This window comes from Ricinus communis, chromosome 9 (genome assembly GCF_019578655.1).
Source record: "Ricinus communis isolate WT05 ecotype wild-type chromosome 9, ASM1957865v1, whole genome shotgun sequence".
NCBI lineage: Eukaryota > Viridiplantae > Streptophyta > Magnoliopsida > Malpighiales > Euphorbiaceae > Ricinus > Ricinus communis.
Window position 1 is genome coordinate 1064306 of NC_063264.1, and position 20742 is coordinate 1085047.

Consider the following 20742-nt stretch of genomic DNA (forward strand, 5'->3'; position numbering starts at 1 on the left):
GATGACAAATGCTTAATCATATTTCTAAGTATAACATGATACTTAGCTTCAAAGGGCTTAATTTTAATCACAGATGAAAATGACTTCTTATTAGCTTTGACCCTTTTAATTTAATAAAATCTTTTTGTATTGATAGTACAACCCAAGGTAAGTAACATCTTTTACTTAGCTAGAGCCCAAAATTCAACATGAATTCATTCAGAAAATAGAGGAGAAGACTGAACTAGAACGACTACCATAGATTAATATCGCATATTTAAAACTTAAGCAAAGGCCATAGCATATACAATGATTCAAAGTAAATAATTTCCTTTTAACAAAACGATAAAAAGAATACTTTTAATATATACATGTGAGTATTTTAACTCGAATAACATCTTCTCAGCAGTCGTATTAATTATATAATTTCTTTCAACCGAATATATTAATAAAATAATAAATACAATTTTATAAAATTCTTTTCTTTTAACGGAATAAATTAAAAGAAATGTTAGCTAATTGAGTTGTATTCTATAAATTAATTACGAGATTGTGAAGCCTATCTGCTCCTATTAACCATAAAAGAAACAAAAACAAACAACAATTGCTACACAGAAGAGTCCAGATATATAATTGACAAACTAATGTTTAGAGTACTGTAAATGGCCATACCCTTAATTTCTATTGCCAATTTTTCTTTAGAATACTGGTTTAAAAGAAAAAAAAGAAAACATATATTCTTTAATGCTGTCAAAAGTGACCGAATCTAGAAGTTCAACAAATCGTATTAATATATATTAGCACACCAGCTTTTTTATTTAATTCATTCTCAAGCTTCAGCTTGATTTCTATGACCTTTCAGCAAATTCGTTTGCCCCTCTACAGGAAATATCTTGACAAGAAATCATGACACCCATTCTATAAATACTTTCCTTTGCTCTTGTATTTTGCCACACCTCACTTCCATATACATTCTACAAATCTTTATATTCTCTTCCTTATTCATTCCCCTGCACTTCATCTTTTACCAGAGGCCATCATGGGTGTTGTGACTTTTGAGAAGGAAATTACAACTTCAATCCCACAGGCCAAAATGTTCAAGGCCTTTATCCTTGAATCTGACACTCTAATCCCCAAAGTTTTGCCTCAAGTTAGTATAGAGTTCCTTGAAGGAAATGGCGGACCAGGAACTATTAAGAAGACTTCCTTTGCTGAAGGTTAGATATAATTATTCAAAAGTCATATATTCATTGTTAGATATACATGCATTGTTTAAATTGATAAATAAAAAAGAAAATTAATATTTAGATAATTAATGTGTTTTTTCATATTTTTTAGGTGGTGAAGTTAAGTATATTAAAACCAGAATTGAAGCAACAGACAAAGATAATTTCACACACTGCTATAGTGTCATTGGAGGTGAGCCATGGATGGATGGATTAGAGAAGACTTCTTATGAAATTAAAATAGTGGCTTCTTCTGATGGAGGATCCATTGTCAAAAGCATCAGCAAGTACTATCCTAAAGAAGGTTGTGAGATCAATGAAGAAAGAGTCAAGGCTGGAGCAGAGAAGGCCTTCGGCATGTTTAAGGCCGTTGAAGCTTATGTCTTGGCAAATCCTGATGCTTGTTAATTTGAATCTGTCCAACTTGAAGTGAAGAATTAGTTTTCATGTTTTCTTTTATTTATTGTGTAATATTTATTTTTCTTTACTTTGGCTTCACAATAAAAATTTAAAATTCTATACTTGTATTGACCGGTTGGTTTATGCTCTAATTATAGAGTATAAATCCAAGTTCACAATAAATATTTCGTAATTTCCTTTGTTTAGTTATTCTGTATTTTCAATTTTACGCTATTATATTTTTTTTCCTTTTTATTTTGTTAAACTAAATATTTTCTCTATTTATTTTTATCAACAAATAACTAGTAAATGGAATAATTTAAGAACTCAAAATTCTAGAATTTCATTTGTTTAGAATTTCATAAGTCGATTTTATATGTAAATAAATCAATCTTTAAAAATTCCATTTGTTTAAAGAATTATATATAAAAGTAAATCTATTATGATTCAGTGAAAAATTTATTTAATCTGACTTTATGTATCAATTTTTTTTTCAAAGTGTATTAAACATATTTTTTTTTAGTTTAACTAAAATGCATAATTTTATAAACCAAATAGAATTTTTATTTTTAAAAAATAATCCATGAACTAGTTAATTATTGACAAAATGAATAGAAGGGATATTTATTATAACCAATTAAAAATAAAAAATATAATTAAAAAAAATAAAATACAAGAGAGTATTTATTATGTACCCTAAAAGAAATATAATTGAAACACGAAACAAAATTTAAAAAATACGACCATGTCAATTAGCCCTTACAATAATGCCGATTCAAACCTAGTATCGATCAAATATTGGAATATGTTTCGAACTGGTCTTGAATGCCGATTTCCGACAAAATAAGCAGCCCGCATTGACCATGGAAAAAAGAAAACCGATCATGTTTTCATAGTAATTAGGATAGCATAGTTTAGTTCTGTCACTTTTTGTTACATAATCTTGTCTGGTTATCTTTCTCTCGCTAGATAAAACATAAAATTTAATCATCTTTAAAGTTAATTCTAATCACAAAAGAGGGTGGCTTCTTATTAATAATGGTTTCCATTCTTATTAAAATAATAGTCCAAAGAAACTAGGCAAGTAAGATGTTTTACTTAAATGACAACATGAATTCATTCAGAAAATACAACAGGGGAGATTTGAAATGCTATAAACTGTTAATACTTAGGCAAAATGAGTGACTGAAATGCTATAAGCTATTCTTTTCCTTTTTATTTCTTTGGCAAAATAAATCCGTCGTGAATTGCTATATGCAGTAAGACCATTCAATTCCATGTAAATGTATTATTCATTTCTATTACCACTTATTTAGAATACAGGTTCAGAAAATAAATTAATTAATTAATGTTACCATTCTTCATGATGCTGTCAAAAGGGACTATTTCTAGAAGGTAAACGAATCATATTAATTAACGTATATCAGCAACCCACCTTTTAATTTTATTCATGATCTCTCTACAGGGAATAGTTTGACAACAAACCGTGGCTCCCGTTCTATTAATACTTCCCCTTAGCTCTTGCATTTTGCCACACCTCACTTCCATATACGTTCTCCAAACCTTTCAACCCTGTTTCTTGTTCATTCCCTTCGCTTGATCTTTTACTAAAGCCACCATGGGTGTTGTGACTTTTGAGAAGGAAATTACCACTTCAATCTCACAAGCCAAAAACATTTAAAGCTTTTATCCTTGAATCTGACACTCTTATTCCCAATCAAGAAGACTACCTTTACCGAATGTTAGCTTTAATTGTTTTATATCTTTAGTGCTATATATAGGTGCATTGCTAAAATTAATAACTTTAAAAGCAATTATAATATTTGAATGAATTATATGCTCTATCATGGGTTGCAGGAAGGTAGTGAGATTAAACATATTAAAACCAAAGTTGAATCAACGAATAAAGACAACTTCACACACTGCTACAGTGTTATTGGAGGCGAGCCATGGATGGATGAATTAAAGAAGACTTATTATGAAATTAAAGTAGTAGCTTCTTCTGACGGAGGATCCATTATCAAAAGCATTAGCAAGTACTATCCAAAAGAGGGTCATGAGCTCAACGAAGAAAGAATCAAGGCTGGAGCAGAGAAGGCCTTTGGTATATTTAATGCTATTGAAGCTTATGTCTTGGCAAATTCTGATGTTTAATCTTGAAGTTAATAACTGGTTTTTATATTTACTTATATATTTTTTTTCGAGTGAAAGGTCAAACCGCTATTGACCCGATAATTAAAGTTTGGAGTTGTATTAAATAATTGGTTTGTGTTATATCAATAGATTAATTAAGAAGTGTGAACTCAATATCAAAATAAATGCACTTCTACTTAAAATGATGGATTCTTTGATTCTTCCTAAGATATTATCAGATTTTTAGCATGACCGGCCAAAATTTTTAAATTTTTAAATTCTTCGTTTTCTCTCACAGTTGGTGAATTGCGAATCTGACTCTTCAAATTCTAGTTGACAGCTGCAACAATAACAAAGAAGCAGTCCCTTGGGAAATTTTTCTTGAGGAGATTACTGAAGGTGCTAAACAAGTTAATGAACTAGCCATACACAGAATTTTTATGGCTTTGACATTTGATCCTGACACTTGTTGTTTTGCTAAACCCAAGCTTTTTGTAATTTTTGTTATACCCTTTTTAGGCGTTGAGCCACTCTTAATGCCAATTTCCATTTCTATTGAAACAAAAGAGCATGAAAAGGACAATCAACCAAAGGTAAGGTGATCAACCAAACGTCAGGACTCCAACGGAAGAAACAGAAAGAAGCAAGTTTCAAAAAATCAATAGTTCATTCATATAATGATAACCTCAGATAGAACAAGCTGGTATTATAATTCATATAACGTTTCCATTCCCTTTATCCCCAATTCTACAAAGTGTTGTCTTTTTGTAAATAAAAAAAAAGAAACAAAAAATACTTTTACATACCACAACAAAACGAAAGCACAAATCTTCTTGCATTCCCAAAATTTATTGATATCATTTTCCCAGGGACAGCAAACCTGTTATATTTATTTATTGGGTAAAGGCATGTTTATTTTTACAACTAAAAAGATTTATAAACCAACAAAACCTATAACTTGGATGAAGGTTTCTTTGCACTCCGACCAGCTATAAACTCCTGCATTTTCTTAAACTGCTCCTTTGTCATTCCATTGTAATAGTCATGTGCCCTCTCCTGATATACCATTTAAAACACAAGTACAAAAGGTTAAACACTTAAAATTTTAACAGTATAACTAAAGCATCAAAACTGAAAACAATCAACTCAAGAAGGTAAAATTACTATACTTCTTAACTAGTGAAAATGCTTAAGAGTCGACTAATGAAAATGGAGAGATCTAAGTCAGAACTAAGTAATGAAAATATCAAAGGAAATGAGTCGCTAAATCAATATATAAAAGGCCTTGGTTTCTATCTTCAATCTCCCCGCCCAATTTACAGAAATAGCAGTAAGTCAGTCAAATAATGGATCACCAAGAACAGAGTTAAAACAAGCAACAACAAACATTGCTGAACCTGTAAACTAGCGAAGGCAACATATAGCGAGTCTTTCAAATAGTGGAGAACCAAAAAAACAGGAATTAATATAAGCCACAGGAAGTATCATCTCTGTTGGTTCACATATGTCATTAATATCCCAGGTACGTAATAGATAAGTACCTTTTCTAAAGAAAGAGCATGACCCAGGTCCATTTTCAAGCCATCATTTATGACAGACTTATATCTCCGTACCAAATCTTGATTGTTTTTAATTATAGCTTGTGCAATCTCTTCAGCTTTCGTTAATAGTTCACTCTCTTCGACAACATAGTTAACCAAGCCCCACTTCTCAGCCTGCTCTGCATTTATTGGCATCGCTGTTAATGATGCTTCACGAGCCCTACCAGCTCCTATTATCCGCGGAAGCTTCTGTGAAAGACCCCATGATGGAAATATACCAAACCTGCTACAGCAATTAATATGTTAAAACAAGAATAAATACTTATCCACTACACAAAATCCAAAATCCTGATATTAATAAGTATGGAATATTCCCTCCATCCCAATATGATAGTCACTTTCATTTTACATGTGAATTAAAAAACACAATTTTCTTATTCAATGTTATTAATTTTTTTTATAAACATTTCTTATTATGCTTTTCATAAAAACTACAATTTCAAAATGAAACATATAAAAATTAATTAGATTTTATAATATTTATACTAAACTAGTAACAATTAGAAAAGGAAAGTAAACTAAATTTTACAGCGGATAGGGTAACCAATAAGTTTTTAGCTTCATGGTATTATATACTACGCTGTAGGATGTGAGTTTTTGAGTTCAATCTTAGGGCTTATTTAACTAATAACAAAATCAGTGTGTAATTAAATTCATATAAATTATACAATCTCAATCTTCAAACTACATCATTAATATAACCACGGAACCTTATTAATTAGTTAGCAGCATTGACAATGATCGTTTGGTATGAATTAAAGTTAACAAAATCAATCAAAGTAAAAATTTTGCTACAAAGCCCCAAAAAAATTTAGTATTTCAATGGAAGTTAGACCATTCAAATTCCAAATCCGTCACAGTTTGTGCAAAAAGACACTGAATTTGAAGCTAAAGTATGCCCCCCAAAAAAGTAATTTAAAAAAAAAAAAAGTAACACAAACCTGGCATGAGTATCCATAAATTTGGCACCTTTAGCAGCAACCAGAATATCACAAGCAAGTGCAATTTCAAACCCGGCAGTTACAGCAAATCCATTAATCGCACCGATAATAGGTTTTTGACAAAGTTCCATCTGCGCAACCGGGTCGGACTCCACATCCTTCACATCTCCCTTAAAAACATCCTCAGCAGAGGTCAAATCAACCCCCGAACAGAACGCCCGACCCGATCCTGTTAAAATAATAACCCGCACCGAGTCATCAAGAGCCAAGGCTTTGATCTCCTTAGCCATACGCGTCATCATGGACTTTGTCAAGGAATTAAGGGATTTAGGACGGTTTATCGTGATTTTTGCGACGCCATTTTTGTCTCGGGATACGAGAATCAGGGTTGCTGCTCCGGGTTGAGCCATTATTTCGGTTTCTTTTTTCCTTTTTCTTAATTCACTTTGAGAGCGGGAAATTTTGCGTTTTCTGGCAATGGAATTTTGCGTTTCTTATGGAGGATTGCGGGTGTATTGAAATGGGCGTCAATTGCATGCCTTATCGACGACGTTTGATTTGGCGGCGGTCCAGTGCGGGGCTTAAGATGAAAGATAAGATCATCCATGTGTCGTTTGTCGTTTTAACCAGGGAACAATAGGACTGGACCACTGTTTTGAATAATTCGTTTAGACAAAATCCCATTGGTTAGTATTATAAGCCGGTTTATATAAATTTAAAAATCAATATGTCAATAATTTATTATATATAAATTTTGCATGTTTTTAAAGAAAATATAAACACCAAATAAATTGTGCTATAATTTTATATAAGCATGATTTTAGACTATTTTTAGATAAGTGTTTTATTTAAAGTAAATGGATATATAATTTATTTTAATTTTCACCCATCAAATTTGCTTAAACTTAACTAAATGGATTTTTAAAGGATTATAAAAAAAAGCGCTAAAAATATTTTCTTATAGTCTTTTTACGATTTTCTTTTCAAAGTTACTTTTTAACTTCTTTTTTTTCAGAAAAACTATTTATACTATTATTTTCAAAATTGTATTATAATATTTATTTGGTATTTTATTAAAATTTTTAATATATTTATATTATTGTTAAATATATTTTTAAATTTTATTTAAATTTTATTTTTTATTTTAAACTACAATTGATATTGTTATGATATTTTTTTAAAAGATACATCTACATATTATCAAAATACAATAGTTGCTGTAATACCCAAAATTTTTATATATTTAATAATGAGTTTTTATTTAAGTTAATTTTAGCTTTATTTTTATTCAGTTTAATTGGAATGATTTAAATACAAATTTTGAATTTTAATGTTAGACAAATAAATGAGTTATTTTCCATATCCAATTAGTTTGATTTTTAAGGAGTTAATTAAATAAATTATTTGAGGAATAAATTATATTTTTATTTGGTTATTCAAATTTTTTTGAAATGTATATTTATATAAATAAAATTATATATTGGAAAATTTTGGAAGAAATTGTAAATGATTTTTTTATAAAAGAATTTTGGAGAAATTGGTATTTTAATTAATTAGTGGTATTAAATTTTAAGTTGAAAATTTATTATTTAAATTAATTTTGTGTTAGCACTAAATTGGAAATTTATTTCAGAATAAGGATTGAAAGTATAATTTTATTTTTATGGGATTTTAATGAAAATTTGCGAGTTTGGTATTTTTGTAAATAAATATGTCGGTCAGGGGTATTTATGTAATTGTATATTTTCAATAATTCTAATTTGACCAAAATTAATTAGTTAAGGGCTTAATTGGAAGGATAAAGGAAAGTTTAGGGGTTAAATGAGATTTTTTCTGGATGGAATTGTAAGTAATTAAGAAAGTTGAGGGACCAAATTATAATAAGGAAAAGTTTAGGGGTCAAAAGTCGATATTGAAGAAAGGAAGAAGAGAGGCATCGGGGAGAGAGAAGCGGGGCACCGGGAAGAGAGAGAGAGAGCCGATGGGCGCGATCTTAAAGCGGGCGTCAGTGCGACGGCGGCGTGGCCGGAGGAAGTGTGGCAGCGGCTTCCAGGCATGTTTTCGGCCGTTTCTGGCGGCCTTTCCGACCGATCTCGGTGGCGATCGACTCTCCTCGAAAAGAGCTTCCTTTTGGTGGCCGGAGGAGAGAGTTCCAGCGTAGTGGAGGCAGCCGCATTTTTCGGCTTTTTCGGCGAGCTCCGGCGGAGGATGTATCCCAACTTTCCTCAGCTTAAGCTTCGCAATGGCACCAGTTTCGTGGCGATCGGGCTTCGTTTGTGAATCAACGGCCGAGATCGTTTACAAATATCTTCGGACGATCGGGTGTCAAATCAGAAAATCAGAAGCGGGGATCATCATCAACGCTTCGTTGTGAGTCCGAGGTGTGTTCGGATCGTCGATCGGACTCCGGCGGCCGGAGACGAGTCGACCGAGCGATCGAGCGTCTCGGTAATTTTCTCTGGCCCGTTGATCTTGGAAATCCTTTGATTTAGAATTGTGCTTATTGTTTTGTGTTGAGTATTTAATATTTGTGAGTCAAAAATAATTATCTGTCAGTTTGCCTGCCTCGTATTTTGTGCTGTGTGGCGGAGTTGGAAAAATAGTGAAGTTTGGGGACCCAACTCCCGTTTTTTGAATTGTTAAGTATTTGAAGTGTTTTTCTGGCAAGTCCTGGACCCATTTTTACGGGGGGTAATGTCCATATTGTAGGGGAGGTTCTGCCAGATTTTCAGTAGAATTATCCCGAGTCGAGATTCTTAGACAGTCAGTCCTAAGAATCTAGGCCTAGAATTAATGGTTAATTGTTTCCGCGTTTTGATAAATTATTTTCCGTGATTAGATGATCTTCTGTTCGGCTTACTCCAACCGAGAGTTAGGAGGTCGCCAAACCTGTGAGATAAAGTCATATATCGCTTATGCACGTGTCATGCATAAAATTTGATTTGCTACTGTGATTGTTCATTTGCAATTTCAATTATTCATTTAATTATTATTATATGCATGATGCTTTTTAATTACTATTTAAATATGTTCTTTCTTTATCACCAATTTTAATATTGCATGATAACTCGGGACGGGACAACAGTAGAACATAAGAGTTGGATGAGTGTTCCAATATAAATCTGAGAGAGATAGGGAAAGGGTAAATAGGTAAAATTTTAAGAAAGAAAGATTAGGACCTGCCCTGGTCGAGCATCGCTCTCTGGGCTTAGTTGAGTGTGGTTGCCGAAGTAAAGGTTCTTGGTCGAGCATTGCTCTCTGGGCGCTGACATATTTGGATACTTAAGTGACCAGACTGGAGGTAAGGTCTCTGATTGAGCTTGCTCTCTGGGCGCCAGTCTTATTGGATAAGAGAGCCGAAAGGCTAAGGCTGAGAGTTAAGTGATCGAACTGGAGGTAAGGTCCATGATCGAGCTTGCTCTCTGGGCACCAGTCCTGTTGGAATGAGAGATTGAGATGTTAGAGTTGAGGTTAGTCGAGACATAAGTGTTGAAATAAATCGAGATGTTAGAGTTGGGATTAGGGTTCTACTGAAGTACTCCGTCCCGTTACATGTGGAATTATTTTTAGGTAAGCATGGCATAACACGTATGGTTAGCATAACTTATTAATTATTTTAAAAATTAAATATTGAGATGTTTGAAACTGTTTTAGATATATGATTTTAGCTCACTCTCGAGACTGACAGTCTCCATTTACTGTTTTTCAGATTCATGACTGTTAGTTTTCCCGCGACTCTTATTCAGTAACCCGACTCCTTCATCATCGGGTGGTGTTTGATTTGGTATGTTAAATTGTAAAAATCTTAGATCCTCCACAGTAGTAATAGTAGGGATATCAGTGGTAATTTTCTGTAGTTTCGGGTCTCGCCTAATTTTTCTGGCAGACCGAAATAATTATGTAAAATGTAACTATTAAGATAATTTGTGGCTTTAATAATATTAATTTGAGATGAGATTTGATTGAGTTAGTGAGTGTTTGGCTTACTACGGGATTCGGTGGCCTTAAGCCTACCCATTTCCTAGTGCCGGTCACGGGCCCTCGAGTGGGGTCGTGACAGTTGCTATAAAAAAACGTGTAATATTATTTAACTCATGAATATTAAATATAAAAATATAAAATAAAGACGATAAATTTTTCTCATTTGACTGATTCTATAGTAATATGAATTAAAATAATATTTTTTAGTATTTTATAAATATATTTTTAATATATTTTTTCAAATAAAATTCTAAAAGATAAATTTATAACAATACAAGTTAAAATTAATAAACTTTTGATATCTTTTAAATATATTTTTAGTATTTTTTGCTAACAGAAACTTTAAAAAGAAATACTGGATTCACAGTAATTCAAAATAAAAATAATATCCTTTCGGTATTATATTTTTCTTTTAATATATTTTAGATATCTTTTTAGTTTTTTTCTTACGAAATTTAAAAAAATAAAAAAGATATAAAATAAAAACTGAAATCTCAATACTACAATTTTCTTTTGAAATATCGTTCGGATAATATTGTAAATATATTTTTGGTATTTTTTTTTTCACAAAATTATGAAAAGAAACCGTATGAACAAAAAAGTTTAAAAGTAATCGTAATTTTTTTTAACTATATTTTACTTTTCTTTCAGAAAGATATTGCATCATAAGAATTCTTTTTAATTAAATTATTAATTTATCTGATATGAAAATATTGAGTGATTTCAATTCAATGAGCAATGATTAAGTTGGAGATTGACTCGGCTCAATTCCATTATAATCATATGAAATTAATTTATTGCTCAAATTTATACCAAATTAAATAATTATTGCTTCAATAATAAGAAAAGCAAATGCCAATTAGCCAATTTAATTAAATATTGAGAGATAAAAGAGTTATTATCCTTTTAGTTTGTGCTGAATCAAATAAACCGAATTTAACTTTTTAATAAATATATTCATAATTTTCAATTTAAAAGTTATTTTAAATTAAATATATTTTAACGTGTAATTCACTCTTCATAAAATACTTTAAAATGATGTTAAAGTTATTTATTTCTTATATTAATTTAATCATTTTTAAAAAAAAATTAGAATTAAGAAGACAAAACTCTCTTCTCCCTGTTTACATTGCTTTTCATCAACCATCACTGTCACTGCATCGTCCCCCAAACCCTTCGTTGCCCATCTCATGTCACTTCTTGATCCCTAACACCAACCGGTCCAATTCTCCCAACAAAAAGAAGGAATTCAATGTCAAAACCAAAATAAATTTGCAATCAAATCAGTCTAATCCTTCCAACGAAAGAAAACAACACTAAAAAAAAAACAAAAAAAAAAAAATCAAGAAACACATGATTCAGATGGTCAGATTCAACGCCTAACATATGGACAACAGATCTAACAAGAGCAAGAAATATCCAAATCAGTTTGATTGATATGTATTCGTGACAAGGATAGGAACTAAATACTTTGTTGTTCAAAGTCGTTGAGAAAGATAATCTTATTTGGCGTAATAAGAACAGGCATGATTGGATGCACTGAAAATGTATGAGTTATTAATGATTTTCCGGAAAATAGGAGTCTCAACTCCTGAAATAGGATATATCATCAGAGTTTAATTCAATTATATTCTATCATCAATTACCAATAAGAAGTAAGAATTCCTGATAACTTCCTGCGTGGGAAATCTTGTACTTGCCCAACTTGAAATTGGTAGATCAAACTAAGAAGAGTTCACGAATGTTCATAGGTGAAATGTCATTCAAATCGCCGTCTATTAGTCGCTTCGCAATTACCACATTAGCTGCATCAGAAGGATGGTATGGATCCCAGAACACGTACTTGGATCTGTCTGCACAAATTTTAGACGTAGGACCACACGGTACTAGACCACCATATTTTCCTGCCAAATGGCAGCATGATGCATTTGCATTCTCAAAACCTGCAATTTCATGAAAATGTTTCTGTTGTCAGAATTCATAAACGATGATGCAAACTACTGACGGTGGATTTCAGGACTAGGAGTTAGAACCCTGATCAAAGTCAATTAACTGAAAAAAGAAAAGTACCATATGAGCTGTAGTTGTGTAGTATGTCATCTACAATGCGATAAACATCTGCATAAATGAAAGATGATCCCTTCAAGCCTGTGCTAAGCTCCGAGACAAGGCTTTTCAGTTCTGCATTGTATAGCTGGGCTATCTGATTCGGAAGACTAACGCAGTTATCTCCTGCAGATGGATGCGTATCTCTTTCATATGGTATGCATCCGATAGGACCCACGTTCACTACAACAACCTTCCTGGCACCCAAATCGTAGAGTCTCTGCAATAGTTCGGACAAAGAAGTTGCTTGTAGCATTTGGATTGCACTAATAAAGATGAGAAGAGACAGAATACGAGCAAATATTATACCGTAAGTTGTAGTCTGAATCTTGCTATCACGGTGCCAACAAACACTTCTGGAGGTATTAATTTTCGCTCGAGAGCAGAGATGACTGGCGTAAAGTAGTTATTAATGAAATCATTTGAGCCAATTGTAACCGAGAAGAGAGATTTTTGAAACAGATTTAGGGCTGCAGGACCACCGATGCTTGAGATTATATCCTGTCCAGTGTTTGCGAAATTATCAATTTGCGCGTCCAAGTTGATTCGACCACCCTACCGATAAAAACATCTATGATCAATAGCAAATACGAATCAAGCTAGTTTATCCACTTCCAAAGGAATATCCAATCCTGTTTTAAGCAATGATACTAGTTCGAAGGCTTTCAGAACTTACAAAAACCTTGCCAGTGTAATTAAGAATTCCTCCTCCACCGGAAGCATAATTGACACCCATCAGAACCACAGATCCTACTGTGCTGGGAGCCAAGTAAGGAGGAGTGAAATCTTGGAAACCGAATTCCTGGCCTGTGAGACAGAAAATCTTATGCAGGGTACTACCATGCAGAAAAAGAGAGAAGAAAAGAACATACCTATTATGTCAACAATGGTTCTGCCATTGGTGTATCGTCCGGTTGGCCTTCCAAAATCAATTCCGTTCGGTACATAATTAGCTTTCGAGAGAGATACTATATAGTTGTTGTTTCCAGCATCAACTAGTGAGTCGCCGAATACAAAATTGGCAGGAATATTGAATGCAACGTACATGTCCGACAAAACCAGGATCATCAATACTCGAGACACAATCCCTATGACCCTTCTGCTGTTTGGGAGGATACTCATTGCATACAGAAAGAAGAGAAAGCAATTAAAATATGCTTTCTGCCCAATCTTGAGGGTCCCTTGTTCAATATCCAAGAGCAAAGAAGCAATATCTAAAAGCAAGAACTATTTAAGAACGTGCTGGTATTTTCTTTTAGTTCCTTAGATGCTTCTATAAGGTCGACGCAAATTTCGCAACTACCAACCGCCTCAATAAATTAGAAAAATGAAATCGACCCTGTTAAACATGTGCTGTAGGCCATTCCCTATAGAAACCTATGTTGTACTAATTTTAATGGTATTCTTCTTTTTACATTGGCTCTCTAGTTTTACAGTACTGATCAGCTGGGAAGTATAGTGCATATTAACTTAAATACTAACAAATCATTAAGCCTGTTGCTAATAACAAGCATTACAACAGTCCTTGCAACTTAATCTACTCTCAGAAATAACATAGAAAAGTCTGAGCTCCAAGAATTGCATGTGAGGAAATTGATTTGGCCTACAAACATTAATAAAATACCTGTCTAAGAAAGTAAATGGATAAAAACCTGAAGAGCAGAAGAGAATGGGTATAACTGTAAGCTATTTATATAGACCAAAAAGTCTGCATTACATTGAATTCCCTGCAAAACGTGACCACCAAATCTGTGAGCATTGGGAAAATACCAGAAAGCAAAGCATAGTGATTATTAGTGAACCCATACTTATCTCAAGGCACATTAGACTATTAATTTCCCTGCAAGTGCTATGTTGTCCAAATTTCAACTGCACCATGTTTCTCAATTTATTGCAGTCACTTGGATCGGCAACTTGCCCTTCATTAATGCCATAGAATTTCCTTCCACACAAGAAAGCACTAAAATCCAAGAAATTAGATGAAGGAATAGGCCATTTGTTGTACTACTATTTTTCGGAATGAAAGTAAATGAGTACAGGATTGTGAACCAAGCACCAGTTATATCTCTATCTATTACTTTCTTTATTTTATTTTATTTTTGTTACACTTAAAAATGTACCTTATTTGAGGAGTGCATTTTAAATTTTCAATATACCTATGCAATTTATTTGTTTTGCTAGGTGGAATCATTCATTTAATGATGCAAACCCAGACGTCAGTTGAGTTGAATTAACTTAGTGAGAAGTGTTAAAAGTCAGCTGATTGTATTTAACATGAGGAAGGTTACTATTGAATATTAGGGGATATGTAGTTTTAGGCTGCAAAAACATTTGGTCAAATTATGCCTATTGGAATGAGCAGCTGAAGAATTCAGAAGCTATCTTACAGTCATTGGTGAAATATAGTTTAGATTATCATTCATCAAATGTTTCGTTATGATTATGTCAGAACATTTCAGTTAGACGGAATGAGTCTCTGTGGCATCCTGCAATGCGGCAGTACTCAGAATCTGACATTTCAAAGCCTGTGAAACACATTTTACTATGCTTTCTGTGTCAGACAGCAAAATCATATAAATTTTAAGACCTTCTGATATGAAGAGAACATATTAAAAAAAAAGAAAAGCGTATGTTTTGGAGAATCTAGTCCTTAGCAATGCATCCTTTCTACAGAAAAATGGTTGTAACCTTAATTAAACAAGTAGAGCAAGCAGCAGATAATTCTTTTAGTTTTATTCCATTTTTTCTTTTCAAGCAACATTACAGCTTGGCTGAAGACTGCAATGCCCTCTTCATTCAACAGTAACATTAACAGAGACTTGTTTTCTTCTTTTATAATGGAATTGCATTTTTGCCTTTTCTTTGGACAATTCAAGAATTCAGAAGTTTCCTAAAATTAATAGGTGACATTTGTTTTGGGCGACCATTAGACCTGTTTATGGGCCGGTCCTGACTTGATTTTGGACAATCCGAGCCCGCCCAGACCCGAAAAATTTTTAATATCTCTGAGCCCAAGTCCGAGCCCGAAAATTTTTAAAAAGCCCGGCCCGGTCTGGCTTGGCCCGACCAATTGTTAAACCTGTAAAAAGAGGTCGGGTCTGTGCGGGTTCGGGTCGGACCTGACCCGGCCCGATCAACAATTCAACATAAATATTCAAAATTTCATTCCAATTTCAACACAAATATTCAAAATTTAAATCCAATAATCATGTTCATCATGATAATAAAGATACAAACATCAATTAATATTTTTAACTATCTAAATAAAACTCAAAAAACTGAAATAAAAGCACAATAATATAGATAAAGCTCCTTCAAGGCAAATTCACATTTCCTACAAAACAAAAAATATTTAAATTAATAAGTATTTTATATAAATAAAAATAACTAGTAAGCTAAATCAATATATAAATAATAAACTTACCTAAAAATCCATAATTTCAGTTTCTTCTTTGCCATCAATATCACTAATATCATCCTCACTTGAGCTATCGGATTCAAATTTGGGTGTAAAATCACCTAGACAAAATTTACAAAATAAAAATTAGTCAATTATAAAACTTATTTTTGAAAATAAAATTCAGAAAATAGATTGAATTATAAATAAACAACTTTTATTATCTTCCGCACGAATCCAATCCTTAAGACAATTTAAAGCTTGAACCGTCTTAGAATTAAGAGAACTTCTAGAAGCGGTAATGATCTTATTTTCAATACTAAAAGCGGATTCTGAAGCAACACTTGTAACTGGAATTGATAAAACATCGCGTGCCATTTTTGAGAGTTCGGGATATCTCATTGAACTTTTATTCCAAAACTCCAAAACATCCAAATCTTCAGTCAAATTATGAGTTGGTTCCTCAAAATAAAGATCTAATTGTGACTTACCATGTATGGTAGTTGTTTCACCCAAAAATTCTTTGTAATCTTCAAATTGCTCATCCCTCATGTCACTAACAAAATTGCCACCACTTGATGGTTCCTCATTTGAAGTTCCAACACTAGAACTAGTTTCTTGTCTATACTCGTCAAACAACTTATGAAGGGTAGTCATAATTGTCACTTCATAAAACACCTTCAAAAATTTATGAATCATAGAAATATATTTCCATTCAATTTCTGAGATTTCATAAGATCTAAGTACATGACTTCTAGTCCCAAAATAATCAAACACATTCTTGTAGTAAAGAGTATTATCAAGCATTGTATAAGTCGAATTCCATCTCGTAGGACAATCATACCTAAATCTTCTCCTAACATCTAAGTGAAAATTTTTCTTTGCAACATCAAAAAACTTTTTTCTACGTATCTGTGATTTATCAATATACTTCATAATTTCTCTGATCTTATTAATAATATCACTGATACTATCCAAACCTGATTGTATGATTAAGTTTAAAATATGAGCACAACAACGGATTTGAAAAAATTCGCCATTACATACAAGAAACTCTTTTGTTGCGAGATGACCATTAAGGATAGAAATCATAGTATCATTGTAAGAAGCATTATCAGTAGTGATTGAAAATATTTTATGCTTCAAATTCCATTGAGATAAAAATAAGTCAATCTCATCAGCTATGCACAGGCCATCATAAGGTGGAACTAATACTCTAAATCTCAAAATTCTCTTTTGTAGTTTCCACTTATCATCAATAAAATGAGCAGTAATGCAAATATACTCAATTTTTGTATGTTGACTCTTCCAATTATCAGTTGTCAAATAAATTTTACCAGGAGCATTGAAAATCATTTCTCTAAGGTTATCCCTTTCTTTCACATACAAAGAAAGAATGTCTCTTTTTAGAGTATGCCTACTATATGCTCTAAATTGAAGACACGCCTTACACAACATGCGCCTAAAACCCTTTTCTTCCACAATAGTAAAAGGATGAGAACCTTCAACAATAAACATGCTAATGCAATGGCGCAATCCATCATGATCAAACTTATAATTCTTTATAGAATTACTCCCATCACTTAATACTTCACTACCTATAAGAAATTGTTTAATATCTGCATTTCTATGTTTTGAGCATTTAGTTAAATGACGCCTTAAATGTGATGTTCCATTTTTTTGTAGCAGCACCCAAAATAGACTTACAGTGCTTACATTTCGCTTTGGCATCATTTGTACCATTTCCGATTAGCTCAAAATGTTCCCAAACAATTGAAGTACTCTTTGCTCGCTTTTTGGAAACTTCATATTCTGCAAAGCCATCCTTAATGGGCTGTTTATATTTGTCATTTTCGGGTACTATAGAATTTTGTTCCTCAGCTATGAACTAAATTTTAATCTGCATTATATTAAAAAAAAACAGAAAATATTAGATTTCCATTTAAATAATCAAATATAAATTTCAGTTTATAATCCACCAAAACCAAATTATCCAAATAACTCATATAGAATCTTGAGGTGAACAAAATGAGTGTTCCATTTCAAGCTACAGCAATATATATAAATAACTAGAAAAATTTAAAGCCATTGAAAACAAACAGATCTGGAAAAATGCGGCCGCACAGATCTCTAAAAATAAATAAATCACTTCACATGTAACACAAAAATTAACAATTTTCCAGATCTAACTCTAACTGACGAGTAACATTTCTGCAATACAAGCAAAAAAAAAGATGGAGGAGACGGCTGGGATAGCGCCGAGGTTACCGATGATCTGGTTTTTAACTTCTCTGAGAGCTTTTAGCTTGACGTCGAGGTCAGGTGAAGTGAGTCATGCAAGGAGGTCCATAAGACGGTGAGTGACGGCGGTGGATGCGGTCGGCATGGTGGCGGAGCGGCATCAATAACGAGCGAGCCGATCTTAAAAGGAGAGAAGAAAAAAAAAAAGACAAATAGAGCCAAAAAGAAAGGTATGTCAGAGATGGCCTACTTCCATTCTAGCACAAGTCCGGCGGCATAATATGCTGGAGAAGAAGAAGTCCTTGCTGTTGCTTTGTTATGATAATTTCTTTACCAGTAAGTGGACTTGTGGCAGTAAATAGACAAAATATTTTATGCATGAAAAGATGATTTTAAATGGGCTGGACCGGGCCGGACTTGAATTTTTATATAAAAGCCCAAGCCCGACCCGAAGATTACGGGCTTTTTTCGGGTTCAGGCCGGACCGGGCTTGTATACAAAATTTGTTGTCCAAGCCCGGCCCGAGGAGTGCGGGCCTGGGCGGGCCGGGCAGGTACCCAGGCCCATGAACAGGTCTAGCCACCATCCATCAGATGCTGTGCTATAATTAAATTTGCAGTTTCAGTTAGGTGCCATGCATCCCAGAAAACATACTTGGTTCTATCCGGACATATTAGAGATAGAAAACAAGGAAGAAAACCTGCATGGAATCCAAATAAATGGCAGCATCCTTCATCTACAATTTCAAACCCTGTAAAACATAAGCAATAACAAAAAGAAAAGGCGTACAATTTAGTGGAGTCCAAAATGTGAATAATGCTTAGCACCTAACCATATGATATATAGTTCCGGATTATATATTCTGACATAGCATAAATATCTGCAAGGACAAACGTTGATCCTGTAAGATTTGTATTAAGCTCCTCAAGCAGCCTCTTCAATCTTCTGTTATACGCTTGCATTAGTTGATTGACAAAAGGTACACAGCCATCTAGTACTTTTGGATAATCATCTCTCAGATGAGGTACACACCCACCAGCTCCACTGTTTGTGACCATAAACTTCCTAGAACACAATTTGTAGAGTCTCTGCAAACAAAGTTAATGTTTGCTAAACATGTCAATTAAACAGGTTAAAATTTTCCAATTATTTGTCAGCAATAGCCATTGAAGGGTATTTTACTGTAAGCCGTGATCTGAATCTTGAAATTATGGTGTCAAGATAGAAAGATTTCGGCCTCTCCAGATCAGTTCGCTTTGCGAAATACATAACATCATTTGCGCCAGTTGCAGCGATATAGATAGCACGGTTGAGTAACTTCTTCTCAGCTGGAGCACCCATTTGTGCTATGATATTTTGTCTAGTTTTCACGGAGCAACTTATTTTCATATCGAGGGGAATAAGATCTCCCTGTAAATGGTATAGGGGTTTTTCAATCATTAGACATTCAGAACATGTGTCTTGGAAAAGATTTTAGCTAAGCTTTATAAAAAATGTAAGCAGAATAGCAAAGCCTCCTCTGAATTCAAAACTAGAAGACAATACAGCAAAAAACCGTACAACTCCTGATCCTGTTGCATTGAGAATTCCTGCTGCAGAAGAAGCATAGTTGACACCCTTCAGAAGCACATCTCCAGTGGTCGTTGGAGCCAAGTAAGGAGGAGTGAAATTGTTCAAGCCAGATTCTTGTTCTGTTGAGACAAAATTACGGAGGCTCAAGATTCTGTTCCAAAAAGCAACTTACATAACTAAGTGGAAAGCAAACTCAAAACTAAAAAAACTTGCCTATGATGTCAATTGCAGTTCTACCATTTGTATATCTTCCTGAGGGAATTCCAATTGGATTCCCAAAATCTATCCCCTTGGGATAATCTGGCCTGGCAAAAGTGTTCTTAAGCTAAAAGTTTTTTCCTACATCAACCAGTGAATCTCCGAAAATATAGAAAGCTGGAATATCCTTTCCTGCGCAGCTATGCAAAAAGAAGTGAAATAATGAAACTTGGATATGATTCTGACAACCTTGAGTTTGTCAAACATTATCTTCCTTGCTGAAATCTGCAGGAAAATAAAATCTGTTGATAGAGATGGTTTCAATTTACAAACAAAGCCTGTTTTGCATATATGCTTATCCTGTTTTGCTTTGGGTATTTCCATTAATGATGATAATGAGCTAGCCCATTAGACTATGCTACTGCAGAGTTAACCAGCAAATGTTGGGGTTTAGGCTGAGTGCATAACTAACTATATTAAATCCAGCAGTTGACACTGAATATTAAATGCAAAGTAAGTATTAACAACGATCCTGTGCCGATTTATATGAGCAATTTATTCTGAAGCATATATTCTTTCTATAATGGTGGACAAAATAGCCTCTAGATTTTTCATCAACTCATGGCTCCAACGGAGTATCGTTTACATATGGAAGGGAAAATTTCGGAAAGAATTATAGTCCAATTTGAAACAGGTGATGCAGTAGGTGTTTCCTGCATCAACCAATGGGTCTCCAAATACAAGGAGATCAGGACAGTCCTTTGCTCTATGTATATATACTCAGATATCCAGCAAAAAATTTACCACAATATGATGGGCTAAATTGTATCTTAACCTGATCTTAAACTAGTTAAAAGTTCTGTTGTGATGGAAGTGAATGTAATTATTTATTAAATGCATTATTTTGATGAATGACAGATAAAAATACAGGCAGTGGAAAAATTTAAAGACTATACAGCAATGTGGTC

The 20742-nt window shown here is 33.3% G+C and overlaps 3 protein-coding genes and 2 pseudogenes across 5 annotated transcripts; 2 read left to right on the forward strand and 3 right to left on the reverse strand.

Annotated features, from left to right (window-relative positions):
- The first annotated feature begins 918 nt into the window (after positions 1-918).
- On the forward strand, positions 919-1810 carry LOC8258828 (major allergen Pru ar 1). The gene is made up of 2 exons (XM_002519192.3): positions 919-1196; positions 1318-1810. Exons 1-2 carry the CDS (start codon positions 1019-1021, stop codon positions 1611-1613), a joined length of 474 nt encoding a protein of 157 aa, XP_002519238.1. The 5' UTR covers positions 919-1018; the 3' UTR covers positions 1614-1810.
- A 1338-nt stretch (positions 1811-3148) lies between these two features.
- Positions 3149-3940, forward strand: LOC112534851 (annotated as a pseudogene).
- Positions 3941-4428: 488 nt separating this feature from the next.
- On the reverse strand, positions 4429-6864 carry LOC8258826 (probable enoyl-CoA hydratase 1, peroxisomal). The gene is made up of 3 exons (XM_002519190.4): positions 6280-6864; positions 5279-5561; positions 4429-4793 (listed from the first exon to the last, which is right to left on the reverse strand). The coding sequence occupies exons 1-3, from the start codon at positions 6687-6689 to the stop codon at positions 4689-4691; spliced, it is 798 nt and encodes a 265-aa protein (XP_002519236.1). The 5' UTR covers positions 6690-6864; the 3' UTR covers positions 4429-4688.
- Positions 6865-11277: 4413 nt separating this feature from the next.
- Positions 11278-13894, reverse strand: LOC8258825 (GDSL esterase/lipase At4g16230). 3 transcript variants are annotated; one of them, XR_007217263.1, is made up of 6 exons: positions 13239-13650; positions 13043-13173; positions 12676-12921; positions 12331-12586; positions 11907-12203; positions 11278-11488 (listed from the first exon to the last, which is right to left on the reverse strand). XR_007217263.1 is itself a non-coding variant. In XM_015719211.3 (5 exons), the coding sequence occupies exons 1-5, from the start codon at positions 13486-13488 to the stop codon at positions 11980-11982; spliced, it is 1053 nt and encodes a 350-aa protein (XP_015574697.1). In that variant the 5' UTR covers positions 13489-13894; the 3' UTR covers positions 11278-11979. The 3 variants fall into 3 exon arrangements, 2 of the variants coding, with proteins under 2 accessions (XP_015574697.1, XP_002519235.1); XM_015719211.3 differs by having other exon boundaries at positions 11278-12203; positions 12676-12867; positions 13239-13894; XM_002519189.4 differs by having other exon boundaries at positions 11278-12203; positions 13239-13649.
- A 4746-nt stretch (positions 13895-18640) lies between these two features.
- On the reverse strand, positions 18641-20033 carry LOC8258824 (annotated as a pseudogene).
- Positions 20034-20742: the final 709 nt, after the last annotated feature.

What these genes read in the sequence shown, in the direction of transcription:
- LOC8258826 (XM_002519190.4), bottom strand. Translation starts at nt 6,689, where the DNA reads ATGGCTCAACCCGGAGCAGCAACCCTGATTCTCGTATCCCGAGACAAA. An exon ending in TTTATGGATACTCATGCCAG is followed by an intron (nt 5,562 to 6,279) that starts GTTTGTGTTACT and finishes TTGCTGTAGCAG; the next exon opens with GTTTGGTATATTTCCATCAT. An exon ending in ATGCTCTTTCTTTAGAAAAG is followed by an intron (nt 4,794 to 5,278) that starts GTACTTATCTAT and finishes ATGGTATATCAG; the next exon opens with GAGAGGGCACATGACTATTA.
- LOC8258828 (XM_002519192.3), top strand. Translation starts at nt 1,019, where the DNA reads ATGGGTGTTGTGACTTTTGAGAAGGAAATTACAACTTCAATCCCACAG. An exon ending in GAAGACTTCCTTTGCTGAAG is followed by an intron (nt 1,197 to 1,317) that starts GTTAGATATAAT and finishes CATATTTTTTAG; the next exon opens with GTGGTGAAGTTAAGTATATT.
- LOC8258825 (XM_002519189.4), bottom strand. Translation starts at nt 13,488, where the DNA reads ATGAGTATCCTCCCAAACAGCAGAAGGGTCATAGGGATTGTGTCTCGA. An exon ending in ATTACACTGGCAAGGTTTTT is followed by an intron (nt 12,922 to 13,042) that starts GTAAGTTCTGAA and finishes TTTTATCGGTAG; the next exon opens with GGTGGTCGAATCAACTTGGA. An exon ending in GATTCAGACTACAACTTACG is followed by an intron (nt 12,587 to 12,675) that starts GTATAATATTTG and finishes GAACTATTGCAG; the next exon opens with AGACTCTACGATTTGGGTGC.